The sequence below is a fragment of the Saimiri boliviensis genome, chromosome Y (assembly GCF_048565385.1).
Source record: "Saimiri boliviensis isolate mSaiBol1 chromosome Y, mSaiBol1.pri, whole genome shotgun sequence".
Lineage (NCBI taxonomy): Eukaryota > Metazoa > Chordata > Mammalia > Primates > Cebidae > Saimiri > Saimiri boliviensis.
Window position 1 is genome coordinate 16,586,007 of NC_133471.1, and position 27,788 is coordinate 16,613,794.

Genomic DNA, 27,788 nt, shown 5'->3' on the forward strand with positions numbered 1-27,788 from the left:
AGGCCCCGCCAGAACTCCGTCTTCCTCCTGGCATTTGGTCCCTGCCTCTTACCAGTCCTCACCCAGTTTTTACAAGACCGTGTTAAAGCTTTCACCCATGGGGCAATACAAGATATGAAGGCGCGCCAAGAGCACCAACAGCTCCTGGAATGGCAACCCCTGCAACCTAGCCTCACAAAGAAACATGCCCCCGACCAGCAAGAAGCAGCCCCTCTTCCATTACCTATTGAAACACCGGATCGTTAGGGGCAGCTGAAGCCCCCTCGGATTGCTCTGCAGCTGCATTCCTGTCTAGGCGCCACAGCAAAGCTGCCGGACCTGCTGCGACTGAGCACCGCCTGAACGCAGCCACCTGGGGCGGCCACGGGAAAGCGAACCTCCCTTCAGACTCCTGTTTACACGGCCTGGTTTTTTCAAACTGCCGCCACAAAAGTCACAGAATAATGTAAGTCTGTCGAAAGCTGAAAAACGACCTCTGTTCCTGTTACAAGCTGGTAGATTATAAAACTCCCTTCCGCACCCCTAGCCCCGTATACACCCTTCCTTTTGTAAGATGGGGCTGCTTCCTCTGACCAGCCCGGCAGGTGACTAGAACTTGCTTACCTGGCTTGGGTCAAGTCCGCTTTGTCTCGGCTAATCTTAACCGTATTTCCCCGTAAGGAGCTTCCATGGCAAAACTGCGGACCTCCAAACCCGGCGCGGACCCCAATCCCGCCTCACCTGCTGGCCCGCGGCCCCACCCCCCACCCCCCGCCCCGAGGCTGCCCCACCCCACTCCGGCCCCGGCTCGCGCCTGCCCTGCGCCCCTGTCCTCGACTCCTCTCGGGGCTCCAGGTCTCTGCGCCCTGATTCTCCACCAGCGCCCCTTCCTAGGCAAAGCCCCACTGGGGACCTCCTGGTGGGCACGCGGTGGTCCGAGGCGGGGTGACGGCCCCGCCCTTCCCTCTGCCCGCGGGCGTCGAAGTCGGTGGGGCCGGATGAGCTCCAGGGCCGCCCCGCGGCTGCTGCGGCTCCAGCGACACCTGGGCCCCCAGGAGGATAGGGGGCCAGGCCTGGACATGCCGGGCTCCTGTCCCCTCAGCTGCCTAGGGCGGGGCTGAGCATCGTGGACCCAGGTAAGGGGGCGGAGGAGAGAGCCCAGAGACTGGAGGGCCTGGGGGACGATGGGACTTTTGTGGGGGGCGTGGGCGTGAGACTTGGTCCCCAGTGGGGCGGGGGAGCCGGAGATCGGGGGGATTGGCCGGGAAGGGTCGGGAGGCACAGGTCCGCTGTTGAGCTTTGGACCCTCTTCAGCGGACTAGGCAGTTCCAGTGGCTCTTGCCCCCTGTCCCCTGGGCACTGGAAGGACTGTCCAGAGGGCCGTTTACACCTTACAGCTGGTGTGGATGCAGGATTGGGGCGGGTGGGCACAGGGCCCCAGACGCTCACCCTGGCCTTCTCCTCCTGGCCTAGGGCAGCAGCATGGAGCCTCTGGGCAGCCCACTGACCACCCATGTGCTGGATACCGCCTCCCGGGTCCCAGCCAGGGGCCTCTGCCTCTGCTTGTCCCGGCTCCTCTGCTTGTCCCGGCTGGAGGACCACAGCCAGCAGTGGATGGAGCCGAGGACTAGGTAGGCGCAAGACACTGGGAGGCGGGTCCTGCCCTGAGACAGATGGCAGGGGCTAGGGAGCCAGGCAGTGAGGCTGGAGAGCAGGGCTGATGCTGCTGACCCTCCACTCAGCCCAGGGTGCCGGGAGGGACCAGGGCCTCCCTCCTGCCTCTCTCAGCCCATAGGGAAATTCGTAGGGGTGCTGTTTCCTCCCACCTCCAACCTCAGGGCACTGAGCGCCCTGAGGTGTGGGAGTGTTTCTGCCTGTTCCTGGCAGTTGTGCGGTGGTGGGGGGTGGGTTAGGTGAGCCCTGAGGGGAAATGGAAGACTTCACTGCCTCTGAGATCACAGTTAACCCTGTGCCAGGCAGTAGCTGGACACTGCTTTCCATTCTCCAGACACCCTGAGGCCAGCACCATGGTTACTCCTTCTACAGCAAGCCCAGGTCTGTGCTGGGATTCCCAGCCAGGCCTGAGGGCACCGACTCCCTCGGCCTCCATGGGGCCTTGCCCACTGCCTCAGACACAGGCTCCACCGGCACTTCCCAGGTGGGTGTCACCCCCCAGGCCTTATGGCCCTACGTGGGAAGCAAGCCCCTCTCTTCCAGCCAGAAGAGCAGGGCTGGGGCCCACAGGATCAGGTGTGCCCGTGCGGCTCCTCTATCTTCTTTTGACCCTTCGCAAAAGCTAAGGCACTAATTCCTCCAGGTCCCACCTGAGGAATTACGAGTTCACCACATACACACGTACTATACTTTTTTTTTTTTTTTTTTTTTTTTTTTTTTTTTTTTTTTTTTAACGTCGTCTGGTTCTGTCACCCAGGCTGGAGTGCAGTGGTGCAATCTCAACTCACTGCAGCCTCCACCCCACAGGTTCAAGCAATTCTCTGCCTCAGCATCTCTAGCAGCTGGGATTGCAGGCAAGGACCACCACACCTGGCTGATTTGTTTGTATTTTTAGTAGAGATGGGGTTTTGCCGTGTTGGCCAGGATGGTTTTGAACTCCTGACATCATGGCCTCCCAAAGCACTGGGATTAAAGGCAGGAGCTACTGTACCCGGCCTGCTCTTTCTAATAATCACAGCTGAGGTGCACACTTTAAAGACCAGCTGGCAAGAACGATGTAAGGTTTTCCGGAGGTGACTGTGGGCAGAGCCACAGGCGTTCAGGACCCTGACAAGGCACCAGGGCACACGATGGGTGTGCTCTGTGCAGTGGAAAGGCCCACCCTGTGGTGAGGGCTTTGGCAGTTATTGACCCAGAAAGCCACACACAATATATTCAGTGAAAACCACAGCTTATAAAATAATACAAATAGTACAATCCATTTGATGAGTTAAGTTTGTCAACAAATATGCATAGAGAAAATCTGGAAAAATATATACCAGTTCTAAGTTGGTTACTGCTCATGGGGTAAATTATGGGAGCCTTTTCCCTTTTTCTTCTCTGTGTTAGGATTCCCTAAAGACAGTGCTGTGGGGTCCTGACTGCTCCGGAGCTGCAGGCCGAGTCCCACTCTGCTCACCCAAGTCTGACAGGTGGCGTGCAGACCCAAGAAAGCTGGGGGTGGGGAGCTCCTCATCTCCCTCTGCACCCTCATCCTCTCCCCAGCTACACAGACCCAGATGGCCGCTGCCCTGGACTCCTGACGCGGGACCAGATGAAGGCAGGCACCTACAAGCTCACCTTTGACACTGCGGCCTACTGGAGGAAGAAGGGGCAGGAAAGCTTCTACCCATACGTGGAGGTGAGCGCCCGGTGCGCTGGAGGGCTGAGGTCTGTGACTCACTGGGACCGGCAGGTCAGGTCCTGCGGGCCGGCATCATTTAGGCGGCCGGCAGACTGGTCCTGGGTGGTGGCAGGTGGGTAAGCTCACTTGCCGTGAGCTCCCAAAAGAAAGGTTTCCAGGCAGCAAGACTCTATAGGACACACCCATCGCTGACCTGCCCAGGGTCAGGCTTTGTGGGGAGATTGGGCCAGGGGTGACTCATCCCCTCTGTTGATAGAGGTTTTCCTCTGAGCCGCCTCCAGCTCTGTGCCTGACCTCACTGCCGCCGCACAGAAGCATCTGCCCTGTCAGGCTGTGGCTGCGCTCAGGGCTGTGGCTTCAGAGGAATGCCCCTCTGGTGGGGAGGGTTCACCCCATCCCAGACCCTCCGTCTGGGCTGCTGAACTCTCCCAGGCACGGTGGGGCTAGTTTGCTGCCACCCCCTCACCCTCTCCCTGGCCTTCTCTCCACCTCAGGTTGTTTTCACCACCCCCAGCAAGGCCCAGAAGTTCCACCTGCCCCTGTAGCGGAGCCCCTGGTCCTATACCACCTACCGAGGGAGCTATAGCCAATCCCGGCAGCAGGAGGCCACCTGCCCCTTCCCGTACATGAGCTGTGCCCCCCGACCCCAACAGAGTGGGCCTCGTTCTCATCAGGGAACACCAGGGTCACCCACTTCCTAGGGAAGTCCTGGAGATTCCCAGTGGGCAGCTGTGACTCAGGCGTCAATAAACTCACTGCCAGCACCCGCAAAGCCGTCCAGTCATTGGGACAACAATGGCGTGAAGACAGGCAGCACGCTGTGCCCAGCCCCAGGTGAACGCAGAGCCCTCCGAGAAGGTCCTGCTGTCTGTGGCTGGAGGTGCCCAGGGAGCAGGCACAGGCACAGGCTGGACATGCACCCAGAGAAGGAAGTGGTGGGGATGCCATGGGTGAGGGTCCTGCAGGCAGTTCTGTCCACGGAGCCAGGCAACATGATGGAAGGACATGTGAAAAGCTTTCATTTACTGCTGATGAAATCTAAAACATTTGTTGTCCTTGTTGTGAAAGGGGGGTCATCTAGCGAGTTCCGAGGATGGCTCTGGGGGCTGTGCCCCCCCAAAGGGGCAGCTATGTGGAGGTGCCCACCAGTCCTGCAGGGCCCTGGCCTATCATCTGCCCGATCACAGCTGTCTCCAAGGGCTTGAAGCCCAAGTTGTCCAGAGGGATCCCAAAGGCCAACAGCTTTGCCTCGTACATGTGCAGCAGGTCATTGTGGGCCTGTGGGGACAGGGCAGCATTAGGGAGCTGAGGGTCCCCGCGCCTAGGCCCACCAGAGCTCAGGGTCCCTGCACCCAGGCCCACCAGAGCTCAGGGTCCCCGCACCCAGGCCCACTGTAGCTCAGGGTCCCTGTGCCTAGGCCCACCAGAGCTGAGTGCAACTCCGTAGAGGGGCAAGGATCGTGAGCCTCACGATGTAAAAGGATAAAACCAAAGGCCTCTCAGTCATTTGCTGTGTGGAAGACATCAACCCGCTCAGGTGTCAAAACAGGGAGAGGCCATCACTATTCCCATTCCACAAATGAGGACACAGAGGCAGAGGGCAGAGACACTCAGGGCAGAGCCGTGGTGGTCTGAGAGGCTCTGCCCCTGGCTCTGCTCTGGCCCCTGGGTGGATGTTCCTCCCTCAGGTTCCTCACACCCTCCCTACCCAGGGGAAGGGGCTGACCAGGGAAGGGTCTAGGTGCCCCCACACCCATCCCAGCAGAGACATGGCCTAGATGACAGTGCTGTGCCCCAAACCAACAGAATCCAGATGCCCTCAGCCATGGCTCCACCCTCAAGTGGGGACAGTGATGGCTGCCTTGTCAAACCAAGTACAAAGTGGGCACCGGTGGGGTCCTCAGAGAGCATCTCCATTTAAAACAGGCTGGCGTCGAGGGTGTCTCTGAGGGAGGGCAGCGCACGTCGTACCTTACAGACCCGGGCCAGCTCATACTGCAGGTCCTTGATGGTGCTGTTCTTCGATTCCAGAACATCCTGAGGAGAGAGAGGTGAGACTTTGAGACTCATCTTTTGACCGAGGCAGTGGGGGTGGCCTGGGGGCTCCAGGCTCTCCTCAGAGACCCAGGGAATAACAGCATGGTTCGACAGTGCCTCCATCCACACAGAGTTTTCAGCAGGAAAAGGTCTCCAAGGGTTGAGAGAAAACACGGGAGGAGCAGAGAACAGGGAGCCACATGTCTCTATAAAGAAATGGTCCAGACCGTGCAAGGCAGCCCACGCCTCTAATGTCAGTAGTTTGGAAGGCCAAGTTGGTGGATCATTTGAGGTCAGGAGTTCAAGACCACCCTGGCCAACATGGCGAAACACTTTTTTTTTTTTTTTTTTTTTTTTTTTTTTTTTTTTTTTTTTTAATAAAGACAGGGTTTCACCATGTTGGCCAGGATGGTTTTGAACTCCTAACCTCAGGTGATGCACCCACCTCGGCCTCCCAAAATGCTGAGATTACAGGCGTGAGCCACCACGCCTGGTCGAAACCCCTTCTTTGCTAAAAATACAAAAATTAGCCAGGCATCCTGGCTCACACCTATAACCCCACCACTTTGGGAGGCCAAGGCGGGCAGATCACTTGCAGTCAGGAGTTTGAGACCAGCTTGGCCAACGTGGTGAAACCCTATCTCTACTAAAAATACATAAATTAGCCAGGCGTGCTGGCTCACACCTGTGTAATCCCAGCCACTTGGGAGTCTGAGGCACAAGAATCGCTTGAACCTGGGAAACAGCGGTTGCAGTGAGCTGAGACTGCACCACTCCACTCAGCACTGGGCAGACAATCTCAGAGTCTGTCTCTGGCCCCGGTGAGACCCCACTCATACAGCCTCACTACCTCAGGCCCCGAGAGCAGGGCCATCCCAGTTGACCAGGGTCCCACATGCAACACTGCCCACTAGGCCAGTACCCACAGTTCCCCAGTGTGCAAACACCAAGCCACCTTGGCCCCTCCCAGCCCTGCTGATTGACTCAGCCTCTGGGCAGCTCTCAAACCCTCTGCCCATCCCCATTCTGTGCTTGCCCCAACCTGCCCCCACCAGCCCTTCGATCACCAGCAGTGGCAGAGTAGGCTCTGTCCAGTTCTTCCATGGTTACCATGGGCCCGAAACTCAGACACAGCTGACAGGCCTTTCAGAACCAGCCCCTCAGTCTTGCACCTGTCCAACACCTGGTGCCCCCAGGGCAGCTCAGCAAGGGGCTCCAGCCTGGACGACAGAAAAAAAAAAAAAAAGAGATTAGCTGACTTGAATGAGGTCAGTCCTCGGCCTGGTGTCAGTGGTGAGCACATGCATTTGTGTTCAGCTCAACTGCGTTTGGACCAACCACCTTAAAAACGCCATCTGGAGGCCAGGCACTGTGGCTCACGCCTGTAATCCCAGCACTTCAGGAAGCCAAGGTGTGTGGATCACGAGGTCAGAGACAGACCATCCTGGCCAACATGGCAAAACTCCATCTCTACTAAAAATACAAAAATAAGGTCAGGTGTGATGGTGCGCAGCTGTAATCCCAGCACTTTGGGAGGCCAAGGCGTGAGGATCACTTGAGGTCAGGAGGTGAAGATGAGCCCGGCCAACATGGTCAAACTGTCTCTACTAAAAATACAAAAATTAGCCAGGCGTGGCGGCACATGCCCGTAATCCCAGTTACTTGGGAGGCAGAGGCTGCAGTGTCAGGATGGCACCACTGCACTGCAGCCTGGGTGACAGAGCAAGACTCAGTCTCAGAAACAAAACAAAACAAAACAAAAAAATACCATCTGTGAACGTTCTCAGGATAACAGATGCTTCCACAGTGAGGAAGCCTCGAGCCGAGGTCCCAGGCATCTGTGTGCTGAAGGACGAGCCCAGCATGGCAGCAGAGTCAGACGGGGCACGGTGGCCCCGAAGCCTGCGTCTCTGTGACCAGCCAGTCTCTTTGTTTGGGGCCTGTTGGTGAAGACCTCACGACCAGCTGTTGCAAGCTCAGGGGCAGCAGCTGGGCCAGGGGTATGCATCATGCATCTTGGAGGGCCCAAAGGAAGCCACAGGCTGTGCCTCGACTGGCCAGAATTCCAGTGTCAGTCAGAGACCTTTGCCCTGTGCCTGTTCCTTCTGTGACTTTCCCTAACCAGGTCCAGGGAACAGAGGCCACGCCCAGGTCCAGAAGCTAGACACAGGTGTGAGGCGCCTGTGAGGCAGTCTGAGGCTCCAGCATCCTCCTGATCCTCCAGGGCATGCTGACTCTCCCCATGGGGGCCCAGGCCTCAACTGCTTTATCCCAGGACACCCTAGCAGAGAAGCACCATACATAACCGTGACACAGAATGATGGAATGCTCCGGGCTCTTCTTAGACCTCATGTCCCCAGTACCTGCCAAGTGAGGTCAGGGTCCCCAGGCTCCCACGCCCCTGCACTTACCATGCCCGTAACTGCCCATGTCCTAACCCAGCCCATCTCAGGGCCTCCCGGTGCCCTCTCTGTCCCAGGATGGGGGTGGTGCCTGGGCTGAGAGCTCAGGAGGTGCAACCATCCTCCAGGCCTGTGTCTGGGTCTGCTGTCACCAATGGAGGCCTTCAGGCCCACAGGGACTCCATGGGGCCTTTCCACTTCCACGCCCATTGTCAGGCTGCAGTGAGATGACTAGGGCCTTAGGTGCTAGGATGAGCCAGGCCTGAGAACTGGAGTGGGCAGAGACCCAGAGGTGAGGACGCACCTTGAGGTCACATAGGGTCAAGGGAAGATCAAGAGACTTCAGCAGAACTGATGAGGAGACCGCTAAGACGGCGAGAGGCATCCACGCCGCTCTGTTCTCAGACCACAGGAAGCCCACGAATGGCCCCGCCCAGTGGTTGACCGAGGGGTCTGTGCCTATCCTGGGAGGCACAGCACGGAATGGAAGGGTCCTGCCATAGGGAAGAGGCCGCCCACTGGGGCAGCCCACCTCAAGGGCCTACCTCGAGCTTGCAGGACACGAGCGTCACGGATGCAGGGTCCAGGTTGGAGGCCGCCAGCACCTCGTTGAACTGCACCTCCTTCTTCTCCGCAGTGACGCTGAGGGCCTGCAGCTTGAACTCTAGCACCAGGTTCTTAAAGCCGGTCTTCTGCTGCAACTCCTGGATGGCAGCAGTGAACTCCCTGTAGAGCTCATCCCGCTCCTGCTGCACCTGCAGGGACATCACTGGGTGGGCTGTGAGGCCCCTCCCCTGGGGACATCTCACCGGGGAGAAGCTGTCTCCCACCTCTGCACCCACCCAAACACGGTGCTTCTTTCTATGGGAGGTGGCTTTCCAACAGTGCCCACCCCGACAGCACCGAGCGGGTTGTTGTCCACACTGCCCACACCCTGGCCCTCTGTACAGGTGTCCACACGGTGGAAGGCAGGAGGAGAACAGCGTAAGCCTTCCCCTCAGGAAGGTGTCTCTAGAAGCCATGAGTCCTGGCAAGAGCTGGAGCAGCCCCACCCTGAAAGCCACTCCATGGGTGGCTCCAAGCGAGGGCTGTGGGTTCAGCTAAGACGTGGGATACAGGGCACCCAGCAGGCAGAGCTGTGGGTGGGTCCCCATGGAGGATGCACTCTCTTGGATCCCACGAGCTGCCTGCCCCACAAACGGAGGACCTGAACAGCCTTGGAGCCAGCTGCCTGCCGGCCAGTAAAACCATTCTTTTTCGCCTCCTAATCGTTCTACGAATTGCGCATTCTAAACAAATCTAGACTTTGCTGAAGACTATAAAAAAGTGAACAGTCTGAGCTCAACGCGGTGGCTCACATCCGTCATCCCAGCACTTTGGGAGGTTGAGGTGGGTGGATCGCCCGAGGTCAGGAATTAGAGACCATCCTGGACAACAGAGAGAAACCCCATCTCCGCTAAAAATACAAAAATTAGCAGGGTGTGGTCATAGGTGCCCATAATCCCAGCTACTAGGCAGGCTGAGGTAGGTGGATTGCTTCAACCCTGGAGGCAGAGGTTGCAGCAAGCTGAGATTGCACTGCATTACTGCACTGCAGCCTGGGCAACAAGAGGAAAACTCCATCTCAAAAAAGTGAACACCTTAACCCCAGTTCCCAGAGCCCACCACTGTGAACACGTGGTGTGACCCATTCTAGAATGTTCTCTATAGATTTAAAAACATTTATGACTGTTTGGAAGAAAAAAGGACCATGCTAAAACACTGCAGTTTTTTTCAAAGCCACAACCTGTGATACCTGCAGCACCTCCAAGACAGCACCTGGCCCTGCATTCCTTGTAACTGCTGTCAGAATTCCCCAGATTTGTTGAAATCCAGTTCCTTGTCCATATGCATTAGACTGTAAGTGCCTTGGGTCTCTACATGTTGCTGACAAATTTGAGCTCTCGATTCTCTAGACTTTGATAATTTCAGGAACTACATCCGAATAGAAAAAAATATGGCAGAGAACAAGCCTCCAACCCAGGCACATCTCTGCTCTCCTCTTGCTAATAATGCTCACTCAAAACCCACAGCGGGGAGGAAGGGTCCCTGTCTAACACAGCAGTCCTCAGGGTCTCACCGGCTGCCCTGCAGATGCCCTTCCTCTGAGCTGTGCAAACAGGGCTGTACCCGGGAGCTGGCACAGCCCAGCAATGCACATCCTGCAGGACCCGAGACATCTCTGAAGGTGGGTCTACATCTGACAGACAGATGGGGTGTTCCTGAGGGGCCAACCCCACTACAACCCTCTGCATTCATAAATGCCAATTAAGTTGGAGAACAGAAAGAGCACCCATCACTGCTGCTTAAGGTAAGATGCTCCAGCCACGCAAACCACAGACAAAGCCTGAGGGGCCCATGGTGCTGGACCGGTCCTTGGCCAGAATTTGAAACTGCACAGAGGCAGGGAGCGTCCAGGAACAGAGACAAGACCCAGCATTTAGCACTCACCGGAAATCTGAGAAGTGCACACTAAAAGATGTTTCTCATCCAATCACAGGTGCACAGGTTTAAACCTGTTAGATCTGGTACAGGTAAGGAAGGATGGAGATGGCCCCTCCAGCACCCTGGCAGCTGTGTGACTCAGAACGGCCCTCTGGACAGACGATCAGAATCCTCAGTGCAGACCCCCCAGACCCAACAATCCCACTGCTAGGAACTGGCTTTCCTAAGAAGCAATCTTACTTGGGAGGTTGAGGTGGGAGGATCGTTGGAGCCCTGGAGGTGGAGGTTGCAGTGAGATCACACCACTGCACTCCAGCCTAGATAACACAGTGACACCCCAGACCCTGTCGCAAAGAAAAGGGGTGGGGGGAGGTTTCTTGCAGCAGCTCTTGTTCTCCTGTGTGGATGAAGATTCCAGAATCTATGCTCACAGAAAGTTGTGCTGGGGGCAAAGTGTGAGAAATGAAAGAAGGCTTGGTGGACTTAGGTCTTCCTGTCCAGCTCGGGGAGGAAGCTGCCACATGGGCTGGGCTTGCTCAGGCCTCAGGCACCCACACAGTGGTGAGAACCTGAGAATCACTGTGATGAGAGGCTTCCTGTTTGCCCACCCAAGAACGGATGGTTCTTGGAGAGGAGCAGCCAGTTGGAAGAACTGCACTGGCTCAGCCTGCACAATGCTGTGATTTATTTATAGTAAGCAGCCCTGAGGCCTTTGTGAGGTCTGGCCGGTCACTGTGCCTGGGCAAGCAGGAGCCAGCATCACCGTGCCAGACTCCTTTGGCCTGATAGACGCCTCCTCCCCTAGTCATAGGGTGGGAGGGGTCTCCCAGGAGAAGCTTGGCAGGTCAGACAGTGCCGCTGGAGGGCACAGTGGGGTGATTATTATCATTTAACACTTACTTCACAAGCCCAATATGCTAGCTGCCTCATGCTGATTGGCTTTTTGCTTTAGAAATCTGGCTAAGAGTCCTGAATTAAATAGCTGTATTAACAATAATTCCTTTCAGCAAAAAGGGCAAGAATAGGAGGGTTAGCTCAGGATAGCCTAGACAGGGTATGCATTTGTCACAAGGGAAGAGCACAGCTTGGTCTATCAGCGTGGATTGCAGAGATGAATCATCTAGGGAGCCCTGACTGCCGGCTCCCGGGGCTCCTGACAAGGCTCACTGCAACCTGTCCTTTTCATACTGAACTTGAGTTCAGATGTTTGGAAAAAAGCCTTTTCTTCACATATGTGGCTTAAGATACTTTCATTCAGCGTCAAGCTGTGCAGCTCAGAAACCCGGATAAATGGCATCTGACTTTCCTGCAAAATCCCAGAGCAAATTTTAATACAAACCAACCAACTGCCCTCTGTCTCATTTCTGATGCTTCCTGCCGCCACTACCCACCAAGTAAACCGCCTCCAGCCACTGCGTCAACTCAGTGAAGGCCTGGAAGTTAGGATAACAAGAGTGTTTATGAAGACTAGACTTTTTTTTTTTTTTTTTTTTTTTTTAAAAAGATGCCGTCATAGTCACTGCAGCCTTGGACTCCTGGGCTCAAGCGATCCTCCCACCTCTGCCTCCAACCCACTCTAGCTGGCTTATATTCTTACTTTTATTTTTTGAAGAGATGGTGTCTTGCTTTGTTGCCCAGGCTGGTCTCAAACTCCTGGGCTCAAGCTGTCCTCCCACCTTAGCCTCCCAAAGAGCTGGGATTACAGGCATGAGTTACTGCACCAGCTAATGGACTTTCTTTGAGAGATAAATGTTGAAGTATTTACAAATGCAATGATCTAATATGCATAGTTTGCTTCAAAATGACCCAGCAGTGGAGGGAAGTGAATGAGGACAGGCCATGACTTGATGATTGTTGACTCAGGGTGATATGTTCATGTGGGTGAGTTGTGACATTCTCTCTACTTTTGTGTTTGGCAATGTTATTAATAAAAAGTTAATAAAACTTATTAATAAAAAGTTAATAAAGCAGGGCAGTCTTTGACGAGACCCCCTCTGTATCATTTATTCGTCTCTGAAATGGTAATCATTCATACACAGTAATTACTGTTACAGTTACCACAGCTGCGTAACAACCCTAAAACACAGTAGCTTAAAACAATGGCGACATTTGTTTTGCTCATGAATCTGCAACTTGGCCATGACAAGGTAGGGATAGCTTGCCTCAGCCCCACTGATCACCCCCTCCCCAGGAAAGCCCAAAGGCAGGGTCTGGAACCTTGAGGGCTTACTTACGTAGGCAGCTGAGGCCAGCTGTTGGCAGAGGGCTCAGTAGGAACGCCAGCAGCAACACACACAGGGGTCTCCCGTGTGGCCTGGGCTTCCTCACAATATGGAGGAAGTTCTAGTTCCAAGAGGGGCCTTTCCAGAGAGCTGGGCGCTGCTCAAGATGCAGCCTTGGGAGTCACATGACATCGCTTCTGCTGCCCTCTATTGGCCAGAGCAGTCCCAAGCCCCAATAATGTTTATGGAGAAGCAGCACAGATAGGGAGTGCCTTCATGGGAACAGAAGGTTCTGAAGACACATGGGATCGGAACTACTGCTGTGGCAATTTTGCGAAAACACAACCTGCCACCCCAAACAACTCTGGGTGGCCCACGCCCATCCCTGTCCCCACTTCCCAGGGCAGCCCACACCCCACAGGTGCACTCCCTGAGAGGCGGGACTCCGCACCCTCAGGTTGGCCTGGAGGCAAGTGGGTCATGAAATCATCTCACAGGCTTTTAAGCAGCAGTTCTGGTTTTTGTCTTGTAAACTAAAGGAACATGGAAACTATGAGCGTGCCCTGCTGACTTCCAGGCTGGAAGGCACGCTGTACCCCCCTAACTGGAGTTGGGCAGGAGTCAGTCTGGGCAGGGCAGCACGGCAAAGGGTCTGACTGTGGCTGGTGGAAGCTCAATGCATCACTGGCGTCTGAGCCTCAGCCCCTCCTGACTGGAGTTGGGCAGGAGTCAGTCTGGGTAGGGCAGCAGGGCAAAGGGTCTGACTGTGGCTGGTGGAAGCTCAATGCATCACTGGCGTCTGAGCCTCAGCCCCTCCTGCAGTCTGGGCCACTCAAGTCCATCTGTCAAGTTCATCACCTTTCCACTCCCAAACTTCCTACCTGACACTTGGGCTTGGTTTGTTTTGATTAAAGTGTGGAAACTTAATTCGTTTGCCCCACTGGGGTTGTGAATCTATCTCCACTATATCAGGGTACACCAAAAACATAGACCCCCTTCTCTTAGAACCGAGACTCTCCCCCATCCCCATGCTACACTGGGTCTTGTAATCCACTCAAGAAAACTGTAACTACCCCAAATGGTAGATGGACAGTGGGGCGAACCTGGGCTCTCAGAGTACATACGTGTGGATAGGACATGGGAAACATCTTTCCCACTCCTACTGGGACTCATGTTTGGCCCCCTGCCTCCTAAACCAACTGTTCAGGTTCATAAAATCTAGGGTAGACTCTAAAATTAATGACATTAAGGCCTCAATATGGTCCCTTAGAACTGACAAAAAATACCTGTTGTAGGAATCAATGATTTAATGCCTGTAAATAAAATAAGGGGAGAATGTGACATGGTAAAGGCCCCATAAAACTGCATACCTCAACCATACCTCACTTTCTGTTGAAACTGCTCTCTGTAACCCTGATGTGACAGGCAAGCAGTCCAAACCCATGCCATCCTGGACCCTTCGACTTGTAATACGTAATGAAGGACTGTAATTTCCGCCCTACCCACACAACGTGCAAACTAATGCTTATCTTGACTTCTGTGAACCACTTAAGTAACAATCAGAACGTCCAAAGTCCCCTGGCCCTCGGAATGTCTGGAGCCCCTCACCCTCATCTCCGCCCAGGAGGTGATTTACAGAATCCACCAGCCCTCAGAACATCTGAAGTCCCTCATCGCCACCCCTGCCCTTCACCCTCACTCCCGAGGTGGTTTTACGGGTATAAAAGGTCTTGACACCCGCCTTTCGGAGCCACGGGTTGGAGAGACACGAGTCCTCCGTGGCCGCCGGCAATAAAGACCCTGCAATTTGGCACACTTTTGTCTTGCTGTTGACTTTACATGTGCAGGCCAGCACAACAAAAGTGCAGAGCACGGGCTTACAGAGGTACCCTCCCAGGCCCGGCTGTGCGTCCTCGGGCAGGTTACTTACCATCTCTGTGCTTAGCTCCTTAGCCTGAAAGGAGACCTCCTGCTTAGGATCACTGGGAGAAGCGATGGGACACCCATCGCGCGACGAGGTGCAGAGCTTGGTGCTCGTGGGTGTGCTCCGAGTGGCGGCCCCGCGCTTGCTGGGAGGTGGGTTTCATCGAAGCTGCCCAGGCGCTCTCTGCAGCCCCGGCGAGCCGCCCTACCCCGGCCTCCCACCCCCCCCACCCCCTCCAGCCCAGTGAGCGCCTGCCTCGTCCCCACCCACCCCCGCGTGGATTCATTCACATCGGCCGGAGCACTCCGTGATTCTGCCATTACCCTGCCCGACTCAGGTCCTCCCGCGCCCCAGCCAGCCCCGCCGGGTCCCCGCACGCACGGACCTGGAGGAGAACAGGAGCGCGTGGGTGGCGCGGCTGCCGAGTGAGTGCGCAGGAACCGAGGACGCAGACCCAGGGTCTGGAGTCCGCAGCCGCGTCCAGCGGGGTCCGCAGGGCGCAGCAGGCGAGGGAGGGGAGGCGCGGCAGGCGAGGGAGAGGAGGGGCGGCAGGGCGGAGGCTGCGGGGTGGGGGCGGGAGCTGGGGCAGCTGGACCGGGAGCCGGCAGGGGAGGGGCGGCGGTGCTGGCCGGGCCGCACCTGTCCTGCAGCTGGCGGGGGCGCCGGGAGGCGGCCGGGGTCTGGGAGCAGCTGCGCGCCCCGCCCCGCGGGCTCCTCCCCGCCGCCACTGCCCCAGGTTGCTGCCCGGATGTGCTGCGCTTGGAACCGGGGCCGAGTCGCTGCCTCAGCTGTTGGGGCGCCTGGTCCAGGAGACGCTGCAGTCGCCAGCGCGCCTCCCATACCCCGCGGGCGGCATGCAGCCTCCGGAGAGCTCCGGCCCCTGAGGTGAGTTCAGCCCAGATCCCGGGACCCCAAGCGGCGCCTCGCCGCAGCAAGCCGCAGCCCCTCCCGACAGGGCCCCCGCTTCCCGCTGTCTGGGCCGCAGAGAGCCCTTTGGCAGGCGGGGGTTCGGGGGGCCTGTCAGGCGGGCCAGGGACGCCTCCCAGGAGCCGTGCCTGCGCGGACTGGGGGCGCACAGGCCGGTCTCCGCCCCCTTGTTCTCCGCGCTCGCGGCCCGGAGGCATTCGAGGTTGGGTGGCCCGGAGTTTCCTCCCGAGCCCTCTCCCAGACGAGCCAGCCGGGGCCCCGGGGAAGGCAGAGGGGCGTTCCGGGGCTGGAGTTTGGGGTCCTTGTCGGCGGGGCGAGGGAGTGACACTGGCCGGTCGCTAGCTCGTCCGCTTTGTTCACCCAGAGGCGAGTCTCCGGGGCGAGGGCCAGAGACTGTGGGCAGGGGCCCTGCCGGGGCGTGGGGCTGACTTGGGTCTCGGTGAGGGCGCGGGGCGTGCAGGGGCGCAGCCCGCCGGGGCTCCCGAGCTGCAGGAGTGGTTGCTCCGGGGCGCGCGCACGCTCATCGGGGAGGGTCGGTGTGCCTGGACGGCTCGCTGCCCTGAGGGTGGAGGCCTTAGTGCAGGGCCTTGGAGTCGGTAAGGGGAAGAAAGCGCTCACAACCCCCTTCCCAATCAGAGCCTCTTCCAAAAGCGCTTTCGGGGTTCCAATGGCTTAGGTCGCAACTTGGATGCAAACTGCACACTCCTCACACGCTCTGGCAAGGCCCACCACCTCCTGATTTCCTAGAGGCCCCATTCCACGGAGCCAGCAGGTGCCTGGGGCACTGGCCAGCCTGCGCTCTGTAACTACAGGGGAACCTCAGTCCCGCAGCCACACACAGTGGCCTCCTCTGGAGCCCGAAGGCCTGTCTCCGGGAGAAACACGTCCGCCCACCCTGTGTATCTGCAGTCCAAGGTCAAGGGATGATGTCCTGGACATGTCCGAGGGCTGGTGGGCTTGGTTTTGTTTTGTCATTTGTGGGAGGGACCAGAGTTCCTTCTTAACACTGATAGTAGCAGCACTGTGGGCATAGGAAGCCTGGAGTTTGGGGCCTGAAGGCTTGGGGATCCCAGCTGTGACTGCCTGTGAACTGTGAGAATAGGTGTGGACGAAGCAGTTAGGCCCCTCTGAGCCTCACTTTCCAAGCCTGTCAGTGGAGACAGCTCCGAATCCCCGGCAGGGCTGTGGAAGCCCAAGGCATTGGGAGAGGAGGTTAATATCTTTTCTCTTCTCCTTTGAGAAAAAGGAGGATTTCCCAGAAGGTTAAAGGCAGAGAAAGTGGGTTCCATTTCTGAGCCCATCACTCACTGGCTGGGGGCTTTGGATAACTAACGTGCACAGGTATTTACTGACAAGGTGGCGGCGGCTCTGTGCAGGGGACTTAGTGGGAAGACGGTGCCCTGTCATCTGAGAGATCATGCTCTTGACACCAACACCCACTTCCTTGACTGCAAAGGGGCCACTGAGGCCTACATTGTGGGGCCTCATGAGGTCACATGATGGTGACTCTAACTGTCATTATTTATCACATAGTTTTGAAAACCTTTCAGAAGTATCGAGAACAGCACGACGAAGCCCTATGTGCCACAACCCAGCCCCCAGGCCCAGAGCCTACTCTCCAGAATACCACCAACCTCCCTTCATTGGTAGTATGAACCAAATCTAGACATATTATTTCATTGACAAATAATTCAGAAATATCTATAAAATGTGATTTCTACAAAGCGTTACTAAAACACTGTTTTTGCACCTAGATGAATTAACGATTTCTTAATACCGAATGTACAGAACACGGAGGTGCAGGTGCAGGTTTGCACAGGAGTGTGACGTGTGCCCTCCCTGAGGGCCCCACCTGGAAGCCAGCGCTGTAACCCACCCCAGCTCAGTCAGCCCGAGGGTCCACAGGGAGAAAGAGAGGGACTCTCGGGAGGCTGAGAGTCTAGACAGGGCCACCCCAGCATCCCTGAAATGCTTTGGGGGTCTAAGTCCAGGGACAAGGATGCTGGGGAATGGGGTGCAGGTGGCCCCTGCCTCTGCAAGCCTCTCTCCTTCCCTGCAGCCAGTTTATTATATTCATTCATTCATTCATTCACTTCATTACTTCAATCCTCCGTGCAGTGGTGTGTGCCAAGGGCCTCCTTGACGCTCTGGGCAGGGCCCTGGGTACACGGCAAGGAACAGGATTTAGGCCAAGTTTTCCAGTTAAGAATGTACTGGAAAATACGTCGGCAGCAGAGCACAGGGCATCAGCAGTCAGCCCCCAGGGAAGCCTAGGGGGCTGCGCTGAGGCACACCAACGCCTGGCTCCCTCGCTGGGGTGCTGCTTCAGTGCCCACTGAGCCCAGGCCCTGGCAGCCCTGCAGGGGGATGGGTCCCCCTTGATAGGGGCTGTGCTGGGTGAGGACCAGAACACTGCTGTGACCGCACACCTTGGGGTCCTTCCTGAGGCATCAGAAACAGCTGCTTGCCTCTGCCCTGGCCCTGGAAACCCTGGGGCTGCCAGCACCCAGCCCCCATGCCTGCCTGGCACTGAGCTTCTGGTCCCCACCCTGGGAAAAGCAGCAGGGTTCTCCCAGGAGGAATCTGTTTCTTCTTCCCACAAGAGCTTGTTGAGAGGGTGTCAGATAGACCCTGGTGATTGCTACCACAGCTACTCATTAACCGTGGACTCCTTGAATCACCCTCATCTATTTATTGCACACCTACTGTGTGCTAGGTCCCGGGAAATCAGCCATGAACTAGATAGAAGCTGCTTCAGTCCCAGCCTGCTCTGGGGCTGAGCCTGGGGCTCCATGGGCCAGCTCACAGTATACATGTGTATCATTCCTGCCAGCTTTGCCTGTCAGCTCCAGCCAAGATCGATCAAGCTGTGTTTCCATCGAGGACTGTTTTTAAACTGAGATGATATTCACATGTAAAGTTCATCCTTCTAAAGTGTACAACTCACTGTTTTAGTATATTCACAAAATTGTGTGGCCATCACTGTATCTTCATTACCCCCCAAGAAAACCCATGCCCATTCTCCCCTTCTCCACTGCCCGACCCCCCGCCCAGCCCGAGCCTCTGACAATCACTGATCTAACTTTCGTGCACTTGCCTGTTCTGTGTATTTCATAAGAATGGACTCCAGCAGTTTTTGTCCTTTTGCACCTGGCTTCTTTCACTGGAGTGAGGTGTTCACGCTCATCTACCTGGTGTCCCGTGTCAGAGCTGCACTCTTGGGGGCCTGACTCACACTCCTCACTACACACATACCACATTCCATATATCCACTGATCCACTGAGGGACACTGAGCTTTCCACTTTTGGCTGCTGTGAATCACGCTGCTATGGATATGCATGTGTGGCTTAGGGGCGCCACCCTCCCTCAAACTCAGAAATCCACATAGAACTTTTGACTCCCCAAAAGCTTAACTGCTAATAACCTACTACTGACCAGAGCTTTACTGATACCGTCAACTAACACATATTTGCTGCATGTAATACGCAGTGAGTTCGTATCATCTGAGGAACCACTAAGTGCTTTATAGCAGCCACAGGCCTGTCAAGATCCATCCTGCCCCTCCTGGGGCTCAGGCCCTGTATGTTCCTGGCATCACATTCTTCTGGCCAAAATCTTAGCATCCTGAGGGCAAAGGATTGTGTCTTCCACATTTCCCTTTCCCAAAACCTTGACACAAGCCCAGAGTTTACAGAATAAAGACCAGGCCACTGCCAAAGGGAGATGGACAAGGGTCAGACTAGATACCCGGTGGCTTCGAATGCTCACAAGACTGAATCCCATCAATGCCAAGACACCGTCAGCTACAGGTGCCTTGCTGTCTCAGGAATGTGAAAATATGAAAAGATTTTTTTTATTTTGAGAGTCATATTCTGTCACCCAGTGGCTCATGGCAACCTCCACCTCCTGGGTTCAAGTGATTCTCCTGCATTGGCCTCCCGAGTAGCTGGGACTACAGGTACATACCACCACACCAAGCTAATTATTTGTGTATGTATGTATGTATGTATGTATGTATGTATGTATGTATGTATTTATTTTTTTGAGACAGAGTTTTGCTCTTGTTACCCAGGCTGGAGTGCAATGGCGCGATCTCGGCTCACCGCAACCTCCGCCTCCTGGGTTCAGGCAATTCTCCTGCCTCAGCCTCCTGAGTAGCTGGGATGACAGGCACGCGCCACCATGCCCAGCTAATTTTTTATATTTTTAGTAGAGACGGGGTTTCACCATGTTGACCAGGATGGTCTCGATCTCTCGACCTTGTGATCCACCCGCCTCGGCCTCCCAAAGTGCTGGGATTACAGGCTTGAGCCACCGCGCCCGGCCTTTTTTTTTTTTTTTTTTTTTTTTTTTTTTTTTTTTTTAAGACAGTCTCGCTCCATCGCCAGGCACCAGGATGGAGTGCAGTGGTGCGATCTCAGCTCACTGCAACCTCTGCCTCCCGGGTTCAAGCAATTCTCCTGCCTCCAGTAGCTGGGACTAGAGGTGTGCACCACCATGCCAAGCTAATTTTTTGTATTTTTAGTAGAGACGAGGTTGCACCATGTTGGCCAGGATGGTCTCAATCTCTTGACCTCGTGATCCACCCTCCTCGGCCTCACAAAGTGCTGGGATTACAGGCGTATCCTAATTTTTGTATTTTTAGTAGAGAGATGGGGTTTGGAATGTCGGCCCAGGCTGGTCTTGAACTCCTGAGCTCAAGTGATCCACCCACCTCGGCCTCCAAAAGTGCTGGGGTTACAAGTGAGCCACTGTGCCCAGCCTGAAAAGATACTTCTGAAGAGTCGGTGCGGCAGGCCTGCTGCATGCTCTGCAGGGTTAGACCTTTGTCCAGGAATGACTGTGGCCCTCAAGACCCCAGGATCTACAGAGGACTGTTGGCATTCCCATGCCTCTCCCCAGGGCAAGATGGGGAAGGGGCCTGAGGTGTGGCTGAGGTCCTGCGTGGGGCCCCCAGCTCAGCACAAGCAGAGGGCACCCAGCATACGTGGAGGATGGCGGGGGCAGTGCCTGCAGACTTACCTCCCACTGGACTGTGCCCTCGCCAGCCTCGTGGCAAAAATGCAGGTGGACACTGTCCCACTCAGCTCAGAACCCTTCAGCAGCTTCTCCCAGCCCACTCAGAGTAAAGTCCTGAGAACGTCCACACAGCCTGCACACACGCTGGCCGGCCTCACAGCCCCGGCTATCCTCAGCTGCACTCCGCTGGCTCCAGGCCTTCTCCCGCATGTCACACGGCTTCCTCCCGCCTCTAGAGCATTCTCCCTGAAATGGAAAGACAGTCCCACACTGCCCCTGGCACTGACTGCCCCTCAGACGGGCAGGAATCATCTATTTTGTCTGTGCCATGTCCCCAGAACAGCGGGCGATTTGGAAGTCTCGGTGGAGTGAATGAATGAGTGCCTTTTACAGTGCCTTGGTCTAGATGACGGCCCTGCCCAGCAAGACGGTGACTACAAGCAGAGATTCCTCCTCTGTCCCACCTTCTTTCAGTGATCCACTCTGCCTCCAGGCCCCCACCCCTAACCCAGATCAGGACCCAGGGAACCTAAGCCAGCAAGTCTGAGGTTTTCCTCTCCCTCTCCTGGGCCCCTAACCAGAATCCCTCGCTGGCAGGTAACAGCTGAGAGCTCCAGCTAGGTCCATGGCCCCTCCCTGTGCTGTGTGCTAGGGACAGATGCTGAGCTACTCTGCCTCAGCTTCCTCCTCTCAACTACAAAGTTCAGAGTCTTCCCCATGTAGGTGGGAGTTAGGGGTTAGTTAGTAAACACAGAATGTTGGGACTATACTAGAAAACCATGAGCCACTGTGTTTTCTTAAGACAGGGCTTCTCTTTGTCACTCAGGCTGGAATATAGGGGCAGGATCACAATTCACTGCATTCTCTACCTCCTGGGTTTCCAGCCGTCCTCGTGCCTCAGCCTCCCGAGTAGCAGTGAGACAGGTGTCCACCACCACACCCAGCTGTCATTATTATTAACCCAGAACCACCTGCCCCACCCTGCCTCTGAGGGTGATGTCCCACCGAGATTCTCTGCAGCACTGCTCTTGCCCCACCCTTCCTTGACATCGGGGGGCTGTCAGAGAGGAGGGTGTGGGAGGCCAGAGTGGAGGATCACTTGAGCCTAGGAGTTTGAGACCAGCCTAGGCAACACTGTAAGATCCTGTCTCTTCCAAAACCAAAGTTTTAATTAGCCAGGAGTGGTGTTCCAGCTACTCAGGAGGCTGAGGTGGAAGGACGGCCTGAACCCAGGAGGTCAAGGCTGCAGTGAGCTATGGTTGTGCCACTGCACTCCTGCCTGGGCAACAGAGTGAGACCCTGTCTCTTAATGTAAGAGAGGCCCGGCATGGTGGCTCATACTTGTAATCTCAGCACTTTGGGAGACCGAGGTGGGCAGGTCACCTGAGGTCAGGATTCGAGACCAGCCTGACCAACATGATGACACCCCGTCTCTACTATGGTGGTGCATACCTGTAATCCCAGTTACTAGGGAGGCTGAGGCAGGAGAATCACTTGGACCCAGGAGGCGGAGGTTGCAGTGAGCCAAGACTGCGCCACTGCACACCAGCCTGGACAACAAGAGAAAAAAAAAAAAAAAAAGGAGGGGTGCCCCTCAGGACAGAAGGAGGGCAGAGGTGAAGCTCCTGCTCTGGGTGATGGTGCCATGGAGGACGTGCCTGGCCTATAAACTGGGGAGGTAAGAGTCTCTGTGGCCTTCCTCAGCTGGGGAGCCTAGAGCAGGGCCTCCTGGCCAGTGACTCACCCTGCACCTTGGTTCCCCACTGGTACCTACTCTCAGGGCTCTGGGCCAGCCATGCCATAGGGACAGTACCTGCTCTGTCTTGGACCTGGCAGGTCTGGGGCCCTGGCCACACCCTCCTGAGGCTCGAGACTGGGACAGAGACACACCCTCTGCAGACTCATACAAGGGTCAGCTGTATGTGCATGGCCACCACTCCTGAGTTGTGTGGAAGCATTCTGGAATCGTGACCATGGCTCAGGCCAGCAGGACATGAGCACACAGTGGGGTCTGGGGGGCCCTGGGGCTGCAGCTACACCATCCTTTGAGGAAGGGCCCAAGGGCCAGGCTGGGTCTTCTGGGGGTGTCCCCTCCCCTGGATGCCCCCTCAGCGCTACAGAGAGTGGTTCAGGCAGGCTTCTTCTGGCTGACGTCCGGGAGGTCCCCCTGTTCACAGCCTCAGAAGAGAGTCCATCCACATCTCACTCTCTGTCTTTTGTGCTCTGTGGGTGGGCAGGTATCCCTGCTGGGCTTGGGGGTGGGCCAGGACCCCAGTAACTTAACCCTTCCAGGATGCTCAGCAACCTCATTGCAGATGACAGTGGAGAGGCAGACACCAGATTCCCCAGCCCCTGTCCAGCCTGCCCAGCCCGCAGGTCAGAAATGGGCCATGTGATGACAAAGCACTCAGGGCTTCTGTGGCTGGGTGGGCCACAGAGAATGATCTCACAGCCGGTGGGGACCAACGATCTCACTGGTCAGGCTGTTGGGCTGTCACCCAGGCAGACCCTGACACTCAGCTCACTGCCAGGTCACCTGCCACAGCCGCACTGCCAGTTCCTATGCCACTGGGGACCTCCCAGCCTCACTCAGAGGCCAGGGACCTGCAGCTCTCAGTTCTGCTGGCGAGAGGTGGGGGTGCTCCTCACTCAGATGCCAGGCACCTGAGGCTCCCTCGACTCCGCTTGGGAGGGGTGGGGTTGCGGATGCTCCAGACCCACTAGGGCCACCTGGCAGTATCCAGGCTGCTGGATAGTGCCATAGGAGGGCAGGCCCACCCTTCACAGGCAGCTGTTGCCAGTGTGAATCCCAGCTGCGGCGCCCACAGGGAGACCTCATGGAAGCAGCTGGCTCCTGTGGCTTCAAGCACACCCAGCTATGATCAGTTCTCACCACTGGGGGCTGCTAAAAATACCCCACAGGGTCCTCAGGGTGCTGTTGGCAGGAGTGGGAGGGCCTTTGTCCATCTGACAAGTGTGGTAGGGGGGTGCTGGCATCCCTGGAAGGCCCCTATGTCTCCCCTGCAGGGTCCAGGAAGCAGCTGAGGAAAGGAGGCCCATCTGGAGAGGGGTTCCTGCAGGGGCAATGAGCCCAGGGGGAATCAGGTGTTTTGTCTCTCCCCTAAGAGATGGACCTGCAGGGGCTAGGGCCAAAGGGCATCGAGCACTCAGGGACAGGCCTGACTCTGGCTAATTGGACCCTCTGGCTGCCTGTGGCAAGTGAGGTGCCCACTGGGTGAGCAGCTGGGAAGGCTTGGGGAGGGGCTGAGGGGATCCGGAGGGACGGATATAAGAGTCCCCAGTGTCCCAGGCTTTGTATCCGAGAGGCCTCCTGCTCTCATCTGACAAATAAATTGTTAACTATAAAAAAGGAACAGTTAGGCCAGGCGCAGTGGCTCATGCCTGTAAACAAGACCAGCCTGACCAACATGGCGAAACCTCATCTCTACTAAAAATATAAAAATGAGACCGTGTGGTGCTGGGCACCTGTAATCTCAGCTACTCAGGAGGCAGAGGCAGGATAATTGCTTAAACCCGGGAGACGGAGGCTGCAGTGAGCTGAGGCCGCACCACTGCACTCCAGCCTCGGTGACAGAGCAAAAGTTCATCGCAAAGAAATAAAAGGAACAGTTGGGCCGGGTGCAGGGGTGCATGCCTGTAATCCCAGCACTTTGAGAGGCGGAGGCAGGTGGATCACAAGGTCAGGAGTTCAAGACCAGCCTGACTAACATGGTGAAACCCCATCTCCACTAAAAATACAAAAAAAAAAAAAAAAAAAAAAAAAATTAGCTGGGCGTGGTGGTGCACAACCGTAATCCCAGCTACTCAGGAGGCTGATGCAGGCGAATAGCTTGAACGTGGGAGGCAGAGATTGTAGTGAGCTGCGATCACGCCACTGCACTCCACCCTGGCGACAGAGCGAGACTGTGTCTAAAAAAAAGAAAAAAAAAATAAAATGCATGAGAAAAACCTGGAATGTTTGCCCAACTCTGAGGTGTGGCTGATGACTAAGGGTGATAGTAACTTTCATTTACTGAGAATGCATTATTTTTTATTTATTTATTTATTTTTATTTATTTTGAGATGGAGTTTCGCTCTTGCCACCCAGTCTGGAGTGCAGTAGTGCGATCTCGGCTAACCACAACCTCAGCATCCTGGATTCAGGCAATTCTCCTGCCTCAGCCTCCCGAGTAGCTGGGATTACAGGCATGCGCCACCATGCCCAGCTAATTTTTTTTTGTATTTTTAGTAGAGACGGCGTTTCACCACGTTGACCAGGATGGTCTCGATCTCTTGACCTTGTGATCCACCCGCCTTGGCCTCCCAAAGTGCTGGGATTACAGGTGTGAGAATGCATTATTTGGAATTCAAACACAACGACATAGGGTTTTAAAAGGAAAAGTCAGTCCACCAGTGGAGAGGAGCGGGGAGCTAGAGGCTGGGCATGGAAATCCAGTGGCAAGGCTTTGGGGGACCCTGGGCTGAGCCAGAGATCAGAGGCCAGGATGGTCCTGGGATGCAGCCACATGGGCCTTGTGGAACTTGCCGTGGCATGCCTGCATGGTGCTGCCTTCCTGGGTGCTTGGGTACCAAGCATGACCTGGACCTCAGATTTCTTGTTCACTGGGGAGGCCAGGGCCCAAGGGGAAGGGGCAGCCAGCCTCCTTGAAGCCCCCTCAAGCCCGTGCCTGGGGTTTGAGCATGAGGCCACAAGCCCAGCCATCCCATCACCCACTGGTCATTACCCAGAGCATCAAAGGAGAACAGATGTGCCATGTCCTAACACCCAGTCCTGCATCCGGTGGAGAAGTGGGAACCCTGTGGGTCTCAAGGTGACACCCTGTGTCTTTGGATGCAGAGATCATAAAGGAAGCTGAGGTGCTGCAGCCCGCACTGGGTATCCCAGCCCATGGGACAGGGGAGAGTGGCCATACACCTGTGGAGGAGGAGGTGGGGGGGCATTCCAATGCCATCACAGAGAGGAGGCGTAAGTAATGCTCCCCTGCCCAGCACACTGTATGGGGACCCTGTGAGCTCCCCCAGGAGATGAGGAAGCAGGGTCCAGACACTCTCTGGGGGGTCTGGGTGCTGGGCTCTTGCAGCTGTGGTGCTCTGGGTGTCAGCAGCATCATCTGTCAAGGGAAAGCTTTCTAGTCTAGAGTGTGTGCAGCACCCATCACACCTTCCCGGTGTTGGGCTTTGCAGGAAGCTGTGGTTCACCCACGAGCCTTGTGGGAAGACACAGTGCACACTATCCTAGACTACCCCAGGACTCTGACTGTACCCGCTCTGCCTGCCTCTAGACCCCCAGGGCTCTGAGCAGTCTTGTGGGGGGACGTGAGGACTGACTGTACTCCCCTGCCCTCTAGACCCCCAGACCTCTGATCAGCCTTGTAGGAGGGCCTGAGGACTGACCATACCCGTTCTGCCCTCTAGACCCCCAGACCTCTCATCAGCCTTGCAGGAGGGCCTAGGGGCTGACCATATCCCCTCTGCCCTCAGAGCCTCTGAGCAGTGTCTCCTCTCTGGAGGTCCACTTTGACCTCCTGGGCCTCACTGAACTGACCGACATGTCCGACCAGGAGCTGGTCGAGGTGTTCGCTGACTCAGAAGACGAGAACCTCAACACTGAGTCCCTGGCGGGTGAGGCCAGCGTCGGAGCTGAGTGTGTGTGGTAAGCTGAGGCCCCTTGGGAAGTCCTGGGTTGACCATGTGTTTTAGCAAAAGTCCATCACCACTTCACCATGCTGCCATGGCCCAACTAGAAGCTGCTTAAAACGTTACTTTTTAGCCGAGTCGGGAAGATCACGAGGTCAGGAGTTCAAGCCTCGTCACTGTGGTGAAACCCAGTGTCTACTAAAAAAAATACAAAAATTAGCCAAGCGTGTGGCATGCGCCTGTACTCCCATCTACTCGGGAGGCTGAGGCAGGAGAATCATTTGAACCTGGGAGACAGGAGGTGGCAGTGAGCCAAGCTCATGCCACCGCATTCCAGCCTGGGCGACAGAGCGAGACTCCATCACACGGAGTCCCCTTTCCATATCACCCCACGTCTCCCAGCCACACACAGCCCCCTTCCCACACACCCACCCAGGGCTCCTGGCCACACTGAGCCCCCTTCTTGCATCTCCCGCAAGGTCTGCACCCGCTGTCCCGGGCAGTTGCCTGCACTCGTCTTCCTGGACAAGGACAAGTGCTGAGCACAACCACGAGAAGCAGCCCCTAGGCGACCCCGAGCGGCAGGCTGCTGTCCTGGACACATTCCTCACTGTGGAGATGCCCCAGGAGGACTAGGCCATCTCTGCCAGAACACAACCACGATGACAGATCTGGGTAGTCCTGACCCAGCAGACACACTGTGTCCTCCCACACGGTTCCAGCCGTCACATCCTGATACAGCGAGTCAGGGTTGGAAGTGCGCTGGAGGAGGCTCACTGCCAACCCCGAGGACTGCCCTGTCTGCTAGGCACAGGTCTTAGCCTCACTTTGTGACCAGCGGCTTTCCTGTGGGACACACAGGGCCCCTGGATGCCTCTGGGAGCGACAGCACAAGCACAGCCCAGTGGCCTTAAGTCCAGCTCATTTCTGAGCCCCAAATCAGGAGGACAGCATCATGGAGTCACTGCCAGGCACGCACTGAGGAGTGGAGCGGGCCATGGCCGGCCTTGGGGTGAGGGGGACCTAGGCCTGTGAGAGCCACTCCAGGAATTCCTGGGTGTGCTCCAACCTCCACGTTTCCCTGCTACCCAGCTTAGAAGCCAGAAGTGGGTTTGGCTAATGGGACACTGTGCTGCCCAGCAAAGCACATGGAGGAGCAGGCCCCAAATTCCCATCATTCCCATCTTGCCCCTTCTTCTACCTGATGCAGCCACTGTCTCACCAGGGTCCCGGCCCCATGTCTCAGCTCTGAGACCTGCACCTGCTTCTCCTGGTCCCTGTGCGAAGCCACGTCCATCCCTCCTTAGCTCAGAACACCAAATATCACCAGACTGCCTCAGAAACTTGGCGACACCTCCCGAAAGCTCTCAGGGTGGGGTTCATTCTCTCCCTGTCCTGCACCCACTATGAGGCCACATCCTCGTCTATGCTCACATCACATTGCCCGGATACATGGCCTGCCCATGGCCCTTAAACTTGCTGGGCAGGTTTAGGGCCCATGGGACCCCATGGGTCTGTGTCCAGGGAGCAGCAGGGGAGGCTGACAGGCCCTCCTTCCTCTATTGTAGGGGTGTTTGGGGGCCCGAGCTCATGCCCTCCCAATGGTCACATGCTGATGGTCACCGAATAGGCTTCTTGCTTCACAGCAAGTCAAAGAATGAGTTTAATATGAAAGTGTAAGCTTGCTCTCCATCCCCAAGCCCACCTGCCCTCTCCCATTCCCCATGAGCACACTTCTGGGGAAGAAAAACAGGCTCTTGGCCTTTCAGCAGAGCTT

The 27,788-nt window shown here is 56.2% G+C and overlaps 1 protein-coding gene and 1 pseudogene across 1 annotated transcript; both read left to right on the forward strand.

Annotated features, from left to right (window-relative positions):
• The first annotated feature begins 977 nt into the window (after positions 1–977).
• Positions 978–3,882, forward strand: LOC141582903 (5-hydroxyisourate hydrolase-like). Its single transcript, XM_074392373.1, has 4 exons — positions 978–1,045; positions 1,458–1,610; positions 3,199–3,334; positions 3,832–3,882. Exons 1-4 carry the CDS (start codon positions 978–980, stop codon positions 3,880–3,882), a joined length of 408 nt encoding a protein of 135 aa, XP_074248474.1.
• Positions 3,883–15,260: 11,378 nt separating this feature from the next.
• On the forward strand, positions 15,261–26,647 carry LOC141582988 (dysbindin domain-containing protein 1-like; annotated as a pseudogene).
• Positions 26,648–27,788: the final 1,141 nt, after the last annotated feature.

Bases quoted from the DNA above. Each gene is read 5' to 3' on its own strand.
- LOC141582903 (XM_074392373.1), top strand. From the start codon at position 978: ATGAGCTCCAGGGCCGCCCCGCGGCTGCTGCGGCTCCAGCGACACCTG. The intron at 1,611-3,198 runs GTAGGCGCAAGA...TCCTCTCCCCAG, and splicing joins TGGATGGAGCCGAGGACTAG to CTACACAGACCCAGATGGCC. The intron at 3,335-3,831 runs GTGAGCGCCCGG...TCTCCACCTCAG, and splicing joins GCTTCTACCCATACGTGGAG to GTTGTTTTCACCACCCCCAG.